This window comes from Caretta caretta, chromosome 3, assembly GCF_965140235.1.
Source record: "Caretta caretta isolate rCarCar2 chromosome 3, rCarCar1.hap1, whole genome shotgun sequence".
In the NCBI taxonomy this organism is placed as follows: Eukaryota; Metazoa; Chordata; order Testudines; family Cheloniidae; genus Caretta; species Caretta caretta.
In genome coordinates, this window is record NC_134208.1 from 165,731,205 (window position 1) to 165,743,743 (window position 12,539).

Below are 12,539 nucleotides of genomic sequence, written 5' to 3' on the forward strand. Positions count from 1 at the left end.
AGAAGATTGACTGATAAGGGTGGTGTCCTACCAGGTTCACTGTCATATTTTCGGTGTAAAATGCTATGATCCAGTGTTGTTCAGCTAACAAAAACAGAAAACTTTCTCTTTATGATAAGGTCTTATCATTCACTATATTGTTCTCCGAAATGGGATTGAGCGTTTTAGAGGAAGAGAACTGAGCTTCACAGACACAGGTGGTATCCAGCCATACCAAGAATATTCATATCAGCTGAGAGCCTGTACTGTTGCTGGTTGCACAGACAGTAGCAAGGTGGGTGATTCGGTCTTCATAGGAGTGGTAGTAGAATTTTAATAGCTGAGGAAGTATCATACAAATGCCACTGGAAAGGCATTTTTTTTCAAAGAATTTAATTAAGATTGTGGGTTGAATGGGAGGGAAACATCAGTAACCAAGTGACTTGTTTGAATTCAGCACCTTAACATGATCGTATTAAATTACAAATTGTTGATTTTTGGCACAAATAGACCCAGGCACGAAACTGTACCTCAGTCTTTGTAAATCTGAAATTATATGATATGGAAAGTGAGATATACAGATTTAAGATAAACAAGGAGCTTCATCCTTGGCCAAACCTAGAAGAAAGTGTTGAAGACATGCTTTATTTCCAAACAGTAAGACTAAATCCATTCATATCTTTGTTGTTTCTCACCAGGATTGCTATAACCTCCTTTTCTCTGGACTCCCCATAGCTCCTCTCTCCCATCTCTAGCCTGTGCATTACAGCCAACATCCTCTTCCTCTCATACTGCTCCAACTGCATCACTTCTCATCAGATCCCTTCACTGGCTTCCTGCTCCTGCATTAGATTCAGGCTCTTCATTCTCACCTTCAACGCATGCACATCCTGCCTCCATCACCTCTTATTTTTAACTCTCTCTCTCTCTTTCGATTTGTTACTGCTCCTTTTACCACTCAGTTTCACACCATCGCTCAGGCTGCCCCATTACCATGTAACAATATCTCTCACGTTGCCCCATTGCTGTGTAACAACTTCCAGCTTCTATTTTACAAAGTGCCTTTTTCTCCCCCTGCAAATAACTTCAAAAGCACATCTGTTCAATGAAATCTTCCTTGCCAATGATGTCCATGCCTCTCTTTTTTGAGTTTTGTCTAAGTTACAATATAGGGTCTCTGGGGCAGAGATGTGGAATTGTGATTGTTGTTATGTTTTGTAAGTATAAAAAATCACAACCATACATGTGTAACCAGTAAAGTCATCAGTGGGAATTGAGCCTGGGACCTTCAAAATCAAGATTGAGTTTTTTAAACAAACATAGGCAAATTCGGAATCCAAAACCCCTAGGTAGCTTTGCAAATCTCAATCCAAAAGTACAAGAAAATAGTCCCAGAGAGAAAAGGTGGGTGAGGTACTATCTTTTATTGGACTATCTTCTGTTGATGAGAGAGAGAAGCTTTCAAGTTTACACAGAGCTCTTCAGGTCCTGTTAGCCGTGACTAAGTAGCCAGCTCTTACAGGCATTGATGCTAGCCACTAGAGGGTGACACCCTCACTTACATTAAGTCAGTGTATTACAGAAGGCATGTATATGCTTACAGCATAATAAAACTCATGTATAGTGGCACTAATAAAAAGACATGATTCTCTAAGAGCATAGGATCTGATTCTCCTCTCAAATCAGAGTAAATCAGATATAGTACCATCGAAGTCAGTGGAGTTACACCAGTGTAAAACTGATGTAAGGGAGATGAGAACTGGCCTATATATATTCAATTTTGAGAAAGATCTTAGTGAATTCTAAATTATCCCAAGCTTCAGATTTCTTCTTGAGTTCATTAGAAAAGATTCAAAAAGCTATGAACTGATAAAGATCCGATTATACTGAATTCAAAGAAGTCTAGCTCTATGTTTATTGGTGCTTAAAATATATGAAATCAGGCTGTTAAAATGCAAAGACACTGGCAAACCATATGGAAGAGAGTTATCAAGAGTTCTCTAGCAAGACAGTCTGCCATCCAGATTTTGCTATTTCACCCAGTTCTATACACTACAGCTGAGATGTTGTGAACCTGCTGTGATAAATTGTAGACATAGGCTTATGTAATGCATTCAAGGTCAGATTTCATTGTGTAAAAAGGAGTGTGGTGGGGATTTAACTAGTTCTTCAGGCCCTTGGTAATGATATGCCAGATCAAGCAACAACATTTTAAAACAAAAGTGACATTCTCATTGATCGTGGTATCTAGTGTACTATTACAGTAAATTGCTGTTTAATTCATATGTCTTCAGGTAGTTGCAGTCACTGTCCAAGGAGTCCCAGAGAGCGTTCAGCCACCAGCAGTCACAGCTCTGAGCTCAACAGCATTGCATTTGAGCTGGACAGCACCCAGGAAACCAAATGGCATCATCAGAGAGTATCAGATCAGTCAAAGTGGGAAAGGGCTTATATACACAGACACTACAGCCAGAATGCAGCATACTGTATCAGGTAAGGATGGGCAGCTCTTTGAAAGACTAATGTCCTGTTCTTAGATATAAGACATTCCTTCCATAGTGGTACTATCTCTTGTAACTAACACGGCTGTTCCTCTGAAACCTATCTCTTGTCAGTAACTTTTAGGTTCCCTATTTTGCACGTTGTTCAGAAATGCTTTAGGCTGGTATTAGAAACCGTAAGCTATTTTGGTCAGTCTTATTTTTTCTAGGCAGTGTTTGTTCTCTGTTGTTAAAATGTGAATGGATCTAATTTCCAAATGTTAAAATAAACCACATACATTTTGATTCAGAACATATGCTTTTGTGATGGGTAGAAGAGTGCCAGATAAATTCCATAGGTTTGATATACCCCCAATCAGATTCTGCTCCCCGGGTCAATCTAGAATAACTCCATTGAAGTCACTTGAGTTATTCTAGTTTTGCACCAGTATAACAGGATCTGGCCCTGATGTTTAGGATAACAAAAATTAGAAACAGTTCGTCCTCAGCTTGAGAGTGGACTGTCAGACTGTGCTTTGTGAATCTGAGCTGTTTTGCCAATAACAGATTTTAGATTGTAAGACTTATGGGAGCAAGGATAGTATCTTCCTCTGTCTTTTTCCTCAGCAGAGCACCTTGTTGATGCTCAAAAAGAACAGGAGTACTTGCGGCACCTTAGAGACTAACAAATGTATTTGACCATAAGCTTTCGTTGGCTACAGCCCACTTCATCGGAAGCGTAGAATGGAACATCTAGTAAGAAGAGATATATATATATACACACATACAGAGAACATGAAAAGGTGGAGTAAGAGGCTAATTAATTAAAATGTGCTATTATCAGCAGGAGGGAAAAAATGGGCTATTATCAGCAGGAGAAAAAAACTGGAGAAAAAAAACTTTTGCAGTGATCAACAAGATGGCCCATTTAGACAATTGACAAGAAGGTGTGAGGATACTTAACATGGGGAAATAGATTCAATATGTGTAAATGACCCAGCCACTCCCAGTCTCTATTCAAACCTAAGTTAATGGTATCTAGTTTGCATTTAATTCAGGCTCAGCAGTTTGTTATTGGAGTCTGTTTTGGAAACTTTTCGGTTGCAAAATTGCCACCTTTAAAATGTGTTACTGAGTGGCCAGAGAGGTTGAAGTGTTCTCCTACCGGTTTTTGAATGTTATGATTCCTGAGGTCAGATTTGTGTCCATTTATTCTTTTGCGTAGAAACTGTCCGTTTATATATTTTCTTATGATATGTTCCATTCTATGCATCCGATGAAGTGGGCTATAGCCCACAAAAGCTTATGCTCAAATAAATTTGTTAGTCTCTAAGGTGCCACAAGTCCTCCTGTTCTTTTTGCAGATACAGACTAACACGGCTGCTACTCTGAAACTTGTGGATGCTCAGTAATATTATTCAGAATCTCTTATGTTACTCTTAAGAATTTCCCACTTGTGCACATCTACTGTAGAAGAGGGCTTAATAGAAGATTTGCCATTGATGTCAAAGATGTATTGTCTCCATATACTACTCTCTTAGTAACATTTCAGTCATAAAATGAAACAAAACTCAACTTAGAAATATTTGCAGGAAGCATAAGAGGAAAATGGTACTTTTCAGGGGCGTTTGCTTTCAGCCTTTGACCCCTGGTATCAGATGCTCATCCTGCATTTTTATTTTTTCTAGAGAAAATATTTAAAAGTTTTTTTTCTCTCCTCACTTTGGCTGCAAACCTAAAGGTCCTCATGTTACAGTCACTGCCATTCCTGCTGAGAAAGATCACCCAAGATTCCCCTTTAACAATATCATGCACAAATATGAAATCCACCACATATGTATTAAAACTCGGTCAGTATTCAATGCATCCTGATGACATATCTTACTTAGTACATCAACTTGCTGTACATTTTTCAAAAATAGTATAGATTTTAAATCACCATAAAAATAATATCCCCACACAAATTGCTGCTGCAAGTTTGTAACGTAAAGTTCACTTGGAAAAAAATTATCGCTTTATCAGTGAAACGTGGTGGGCTCAATCCTGAGCTGTGCCAAACTCATATGTGGCCAGCTCGGGACGGGAGGGGAAAAGAAAAGGTGACTGTCACCCTAAGAGCTGTCCCATGTTACACCACCCAGAGGATCTGCAGAATAGTGCAGCTATGTCATCTGTCACCATCCATGGATTCCCCTATGCTACGGAAATACTTGGTTACCTGTGGCAGCTTGAACTGCAGTTTTGTGTTGCTGGAGCAGGTTCTTATTGAGGGCCAAGGAGCTCGTCTGTTGTGTTTCTCTATCTCTGTAGGAATTAGTGAGGGGACTTGTCATGAAATTCCAGATCTGGATTTTAGAGTTCCCGCAAAGATTTGGGATTTAGAATTTTGCTTCAAGCTAACCCCTAGTAGCATATTATATTATATGTGACTGTGTTTTGTGTGGACGTGTAGGAGTATGGCTGCATAACACTACTTGCACAAAGGAACTTCAGCGCTCCTGTATTAATTTAGGTGAAATATAAGGGCCCAAAGAATCAAAAGTGTTAACATGACCCTGAATCTGTCCAACATTAAATGGTTTTAAACAAGGTCCAGGGTTTGGTATACAGAAACAACAGCCTGCTTAGCACCATGGCAAACACACTGTTTTAACCGTTTATTAAAGATACAGAAAAGAAGGAAAAACAGTTAGGGCAGTGGTCCCCAAGGCAGTGCCCGCGGGTGCCATGGCACCCACCGGGGCATTTATGTGCGCTCGCCTACTGACAAGGGAGCGCTTCTACCGGACAACCCACTGCTGAGGAGCGCGGCCACCGGAGAACCAGCCGCTGAAATGCCACCCAGAAGCGGCAACCCCAAGAAGCGTCGCCGCTGAAATGCTGCTGCTTCTTGGCGGCATTTCAGCAGCAATGTGTCTTGATGATGCTGCTTCTCGGCAGCAACGCTTCTCAATGACGCGGCATTTCGGCGGCTGGTCGTCCGGCGCCCACCACACTCTTCTGGAAACGTGAATATGCTATAGCAACAGAAAGGTTGGGGACCACTGAGTTAAGGCATTTGAAATGTAAAGTATTAAATAAGGCTTTCATTTTAACAACATCTCTTGTTCCTTTCCCCTTTGTCTGTAGAGAGTCTTTACAAAGAAAAAAAAACCCTGTTTTAGATATCCTTTTTGGGGAAAAGACAAAAAGTTAGTCAAAATGGGTTGGAGCTGCTGCTGTTCTTCTTAAAGTCTGATTCCATTTCCTAGAAGACAAAACAAGACACAAACACATAAGAGGGGAGGGAAAAGAACAGCAAAGATAGAAAATGCAACTTCTGTGTTTGGCATTGACTTTCACTTGCAATCTGATTGCTGGAGAAACACAGGCATGGCACACGGTATTATGAGCCACTCCAAGGCCTGGCAAACTTGTACCAGCATCAGGCTGTTTAGGGCCTTGCTTTTATCTGCCTCCGTGGTCCCAGGTTTACAGTAGGATTGTAAAATATACAGCCTTGGCTGGCTAAGCCAGACTTTATTAAACAGAAGGCAAAAGGAGAGAGAGAGAGGAAAGAGAAGAAATAAGGTGGGGAAGGAAAAGAATACAGAAGGGGAGCAGGGGGCAGTTCTTCTCAGACACAGAGGTATTTGCACACACACAGTCTCACACTGCAGGTGGTATTTGGCATTCAGCTTGAGCCAGTAGAGGTGGTATTGTCATCTCGCTTCTTCTCTCTGTCCTGACCTAGTCAGGACATCTCTCAAGATCAGGAGGAAGAAAGCCTGGGATACCAGAGTACAGTGGGGGTAGCAGATGGTGCAACTTGCTCCTTCCCCTTCTCTCTCATCTTTCGGTCAGCCATAATTTCAATAGCCAGCTTTCTCCCCATCAAAGTTGTTTTGTTAGGACTGTGATGGGTGGAATAGCCAATCCCCTTGTTATTTTGGCCTAATTTCCAACACTTCAGTTTTGGTTCACTGATTTTCAGTTCTACACTTTTTTCTTATTTACCAAGGATAATCTTAACACTGTCCTTGAATTATATCAGTAGGCCTATATTTATTTTTTTTTTACTAATTCAATCTTTGTCTCACTTTTTCACCTTTTTCCATCAATGTTTGTTGTTCTAGGTTACTGTGACATCTTATGAACTGTCACTCACTTTTTACCAGTTGAGCTCACAATCGGGGTAAAGTTGTAGGCCCAGGTATCCAAGTTGAGGCATAGAAATCCATATTTATTTAGGGATCTAACTAAACTGCATGATTTTCAACAATGCTGAGAACTTGTTTCTCATATTCACACTGAAGTAAAACGATTTATTTTCCAGAGGCAGCTAGGAGATAGTATCTCCAGTTTCTAACCGGAGTAACAAAAGATGGACAAACTTTGCCACCACTTCCGATTGTTTTTTTTCCCTAGTCTATCAGCATTATCTCAGCCTCGGACTAGGTCTCCGTCGGCTGTCCCGCATCAAAGCCTCAATACTGGTTAGGCACTGGGTAAACAGGGGAACTGCACCATCTGGATCTTGTGAAATAAAGAACTGAATGTCATCTGTGTATTGCAGGCACAGCAGCCTATACTACCTCCCTAAAATTCCTGAAGGCCTCTGTACATATCGAAGAAGAAGGGGACAGAAACAGAACGCTGTTGTCAGCAGCTGTGTTCCCTCTAATTTTTCCCACCCATGTGCGGAATGAATTTTGTTATGTGCACCAATATGAGGTGACATGTGACACATCATCTTCATGTTGGTGCACATAACAAAATTTATGTGGTGGGGGTGGGGCCGAGGAATTCTTGTGGGAGGGGGCTCAGGGCTGGGACAGAGTGTTGGGGTGCAGGGATGTGAGGGCTCCGGCTGGGGGTGTGGGCTCTGGGGTGGGGTTGGGGATGAGGATTGGGTACAGGAGGTGAGGGCTCTGGGGTGGGGCTGGGGATGAGGGGCTTGTGGTGCAGGAGTGTGCTCCGGGGCTACGGCAGGGAGAGAGGACTCCCCACAGCGCTCTCTCCCTGCAGCAACATTTGGGCTTGTGGGGAGAGGCACTTGTCCCCACTGTGGGAGCGCTGGGGCTGCAGCAGAATAGGCACCACTTCCCCAGCCCCAGCAGGTCCGGGCTTGGGGAGGGCTGCCTGGGCCACACCTGGGGCCAAGTCTGGGCCCAATCTGGCCACGGCTGGGTCCGTGCCGCTCTGGCCATGCCTGGGCCCTATCCGGCCACAGCTGGGTCCGGGCCTCTCCAGCTGTAGCAGGTCTGAGCCGCAGGGTGAGTTGGGTCTGTGGGAGGGGCGCCCCTCCCGTGGCAGGTTGGGGGCGGGTTCCCTAAGCACCTGCGTGACACTAAATAGGCTGCTGTGTGGCCGTGCAGCTTACAGGGAACTTAGGTCAGCAGCAGCAAAGGCATTTGGTGGAACCATCTTGGTTTTTGTCCATTGTCAAGAAGACACAAGCAACCAGTGAGACCAGAGCAGTCTCCATACCAGACCCAGATCTAAAATTGAAGTGACTGGGTATTAGGAAATCTGAGTATCCCAGGTAGTGCCAGAGTTGCTTTACCTCCATTTTCTTTTTATATTCCCTAATAAAGGGAGATTAGAGCTTGGGGATAATTAGAAGATTCTAAGTGTAGAGAGATGGCTTCTTGAACAATTGCCTGAAAACTGCTTCTTTGAGAGAGGCTGGCAACCTGCCCTACAGAAGGAGTTGCTGATAATTTCCACAGCATCTCTGGCTGAAACTCAAGGGGAAAATACCTCAAATGTGCCCTCTCCTCCCACCTAAGAAATAGCTCTGCCTCCAGAGAGGTTGAAATTTTGTTCCTCATGCAAACAATACAGTTTTCATGGCACAATTGCTAGGGAGAATAGATAAAGTTGTCTCCTCATAAACAATGATCTATTTTTCTTTAGTGTGGCTCTCTCAATAAGCCACTGTCCACGTTGCCATACTAAGCCAGCAGGGAAATGGGTGATCATTACTTCTGTCAGTAAGAATCAAGTCTTCTGCTAGATTAGAGGGGGACTTCCTTTGGTCACAGTGTTGAACTCATGACCGTGGTTTTGCAATGTGGATAATTGTTACTTTCTAAATTCATGCAATAAACTAAAACAATCAATCTTATTTCACATGTAATCTCAAATGTTTGAACTAAGTGTTGTCTCAACCCCCGTGGATGTATGGTTTGATTTTTCTCATCTTTTTTCAAAACCTCTGGTGTTCTTAAAGCAACAGTTGAACATTAATGAAGCTGTAGCATTAGTCTTCCCTGAGACTTTGAATCTAGGGCCTTACAAATAGCAGATGAGTAGGCTAGCACCTTGCCACTGCATCTTTGTCTTGCTGCTTATTTTTAATTACATCAAAGCTTTGGAAACATGATCCCATAAATGCTTTGTGGGAATAGTGGTGAATGCGTTCATCATGTGAAATCCATAAATTGCTTATAATCCTCTCAAGATGTTAAAAAAAGCATTAAGTAATTGAAGACAGGAAGTCCTCAGTTAATTATTTAGAGGTGTTATCAATGCTTTAAGTAAACTGAAGCATTTTCTGCTATCTCACTGAATTGAATGCCACTGGGACCTAGGGGCAGCAGCCATCATCTTCTCATATTCTCTAATGCAAACAGCACATGGCAGCTTGTCAATAAAGGACCTTTTTATATCATTTATTACTGAACACTTCCACTACCCTGTACAGAACAATTTGGATGACAGTTATGGCATTGTTTCACTTTGTGTTACTACTGCTTTACAAATGGGCCTGCAAATGCTCTGCGGTAGGGGGGAAGGATTGACTAAAATAATTAGTGGCATTGCTGTAAAAGAAAGCTTAGAGTGCCCTCTTCAGCAGCCGCAGCAGCAGCAGCAGCAGCAGGTGTGACAATGATTCTTCTTAACTCTATTTTTTTTATATTTGACTAAAAATCTTATGAAAGTCATGGACTTCATCAAGAGTTTCTGTGAGTGATCAGATTTAAGTAAGAGTCACTGACAGGCAGTTTCATAAATGAAATAAGACTCCAGCGTATTTTGTGATAGAGTGGTTTGAAATTATTCTACACACACACTCTCTCTCTCTCTCTCTCTCTCTCTCTCTCTGTACTTAAGGGTAGTGGAAAGGTGTGTGTGATTCAGTAGTGCTGCCACTGGACAACCCTATCTCCAGGCAGTGGTGACTCATTAGCAACATTTTTTTTTTCATAAATAAAAACTATCAGCAACTTGACGTGCTCCTGAGTGAAATTCATGTGGTGGCCCAGGACTGTCAGCACTGGAGCTAATTGCTGACCCAGCTGCAGCCAGGACCACAAGCAGAGACAAATAGTGTTGGAAATGATTGACTGATTGATAGGACAATACGTTCTTTAAGAGCTGTTTGGCAACCACTTGGAAAAACAGCGGATGATACAGTAGTCCAGTTGCTGACCACCTCAAAGTAACAATTGCAGAATCAAATTCCAAGGGAAATGTCTCCTTGAATTCATATCCACAGGGGAAATTTTTTAAAAGCGAAGTATTGTTTGCATTTCACAATTATCATATTATGTTTGTTGTCATTTATAATTAATCACATGCATAGATTCGTACAGGGCTCTCCAAAACATGCACAAAGTCCTGATAGCAAAGAACTTATAAACTATCTAAAATCAGCTACATGTAGGGACCAGAAGTTCCAGGCACCAGAATTTTTTCAATAAATTTAGTGAAACCGTGCGCTCTCTTTTTAATGCCCATTTTTCTCTTTAAAGTGTAGCTGTAAATGAGTATTGCTTTATTATGCGTGTTTCCTTTAAAAGTGAACATGACTCCCTTATGGGGAATTCAAGTAATTTGTTGCCACAGTAATCTTTCCTAGCCTGAATGTTAAATTATTGGCTTTCCTCCATGCCTTTGCTTCTGTCTAGTCTGCAACTGTCATTTCCTCCCCTCTTACTTTTATCCTGAGCGTTCGGATGATTTTTCTTCTCTTCCAGTTCATGATTAGGTTACATTCAGGGCTGTCCCCCTGAGTCATCTCTTTATTTTCTTTTCTTCACATCCTGTTCAGTTTGTGAGCAGCTTTTGTGTCTTCCATTCATTATTTTACCTCTCTAGCTGCCTGTTGCTTATTACTGCTCTGTATGTATAAACCATTCCTTTTAACTGTGAAAATATGGCCTAACTGGTTTTGAACAAAGACTTTTATCCTCATGTTTTTTCTTGTTGTGGGACTGTATTTTTAAAAATAATTACAATTACATGTACACACTCTCACATGAATCTTTAAAGAGCAATATTAAAGTTGCAATGTCAAGCACTCAAAAGTAGGAAATGCCTGAATTAAGGTTGCCTGTGTAGCCCTTGTGCATATGCATTATGATACAGTCTTTAATTATATGATCACATACTATTTTTTTCCATAGGATCTCTCCTCATTCAGAATGGCCGGTGCTCAATTAATGAGAAGCTAGTCAATATTTTTTATCCTCATTGGAATGTGTAGCCCCATGCCTTATTTACTTCATGCCATTCAATTCCTGCTCTGAAGGTAGAATTATTGGTTTCCTTATGATGCTCATCACGATAATATCCGAGGACTTCAGAAAAAATAATTAATTTATCTTCATAACGCCCCTATGAAATGAGTGGGGGAATTATTCCCATTTTACAAATGTGGAACTGAGGCACAAAGAGATTAAGATCAGAAGTATCCACTAATTTTGTGTGCCGAATTTGAGATGAGAGTACTTAGCATTATATAACACTTAATATGTTATGCACAGCTCCCATTGTCTTCATTTGCAGTTGTGCGTGTTCAACTCTCTGTAAATCAGACCCCAAGGTCTCTGGCTGGGCATCCAGAAAATGAGGAACACACGATTAGTGACAGTCTCTGAAAAGTTTGGTTTAAATGAGTTGCCCAGCATCACACAGGAACTCTGTGGCAGATTCAGGGATAAAATCCAGTTCTCAAGGGCAACATTCAACTGTCTTAACCATGAGACCCTCCTTTTCTCCTGCAGTCCCCTGACTGCTTCACTATACACCAGTCAATTTCTGCAACAAATGAGGTCGAGATCCAATAGATAACAGCCTCCTTTACTACATAGCCATGATTCATCCCCAGAACAGGTGCACTGAATGAGCCAGACATCCTGTGGAAAAAATAGGATATAATAAAAGACGTATACATGCAAAGGAGCCGAATTCAGGATGCACAAGCAAACTTAATTCTGGGAGTTCCTAACTTTTGAGAGTTTGATTTTGAAACCTTAATATTCTTTCAGCATAGCTTTTATGTATAATTTCCTACATTTTTAAAAACACAAACTGGAAAAAAGAAAAAAAAATCTGTCCTACAGTGTTCTATTGACACCAATATGGGTCATGGACAGGTTTGAAACCTTTAGATCTTTGTGCCAATGGAGTAACTGATAGCAGTAGTAAATTGTCCTCATCTATGTGGATCAGCACTAGAGGAGGGTGAGGTCCTTACTTTGTCAGTGGTTTTCAAAGATATTTGCTGCCATCGGAGGAATGGTAAAACTCAGAAATCCTGGGTTCTATTCCAGGATCTGGAAGGGAAGTGCCCTGTCTTGCAATGTCGATGAAGCCAGTGATAGTGTCACAATTGTCCTTGGAATTTAGTCACTTTCTCTGTTTTATTTTGAACCTTTGGCACTTCCTGGCTCTGGCTAGAACCCAGGACAGGAGTGCAGGCTGGTCTTGTGGTTTGCAGACATCTGAAGTTGGCAAAGTTGTAATGTAAAGTTTGTGATTACTAACATGATGGGTTCTGCCCTACCCGCCCCAAAGCTGTGGGCAGGGCACACTTCCATCAATGGGGAGGAGATAACCAGGGCTGGGTCACATAAGGGCAGAGCGTCTTCCCTCCTGGCATGATGGAGGTGCATAGGCTCCTGCTCCCAGTCCTGGGCTCCACTCCATGAGGTTTCATGAGGTAACTGAAGACTCACACAACTCGGGCGTGAGACTCGCGGCGTCTGGATACATATTATCAGAGTGGAAGTGGGAAATACCAAAAATATCTTAAACGAGTTTGAGTGAAATCCCGTTACTTCAGTGGGGCCAGGATTTCACACCTTGTGC

At 41.8% G+C, this 12,539-nt stretch overlaps 1 protein-coding gene across 1 annotated transcript in view; it reads left to right on the forward strand.

Annotated features, from left to right (window-relative positions):
- Positions 1 to 12,539, forward strand: part of USH2A (usherin) — a 580,026-nt gene that overhangs the window by 459,531 nt on the left and 107,956 nt on the right. Inside the window, exons 53-54 of the mRNA XM_048843172.2 lie at positions 120 to 274; positions 2,274 to 2,472. Coding sequence (XP_048699129.2) covers positions 120 to 274; positions 2,274 to 2,472 — 354 coding nt within the window. The remainder of the gene's footprint in view (positions 1 to 119; positions 275 to 2,273; positions 2,473 to 12,539) is intronic.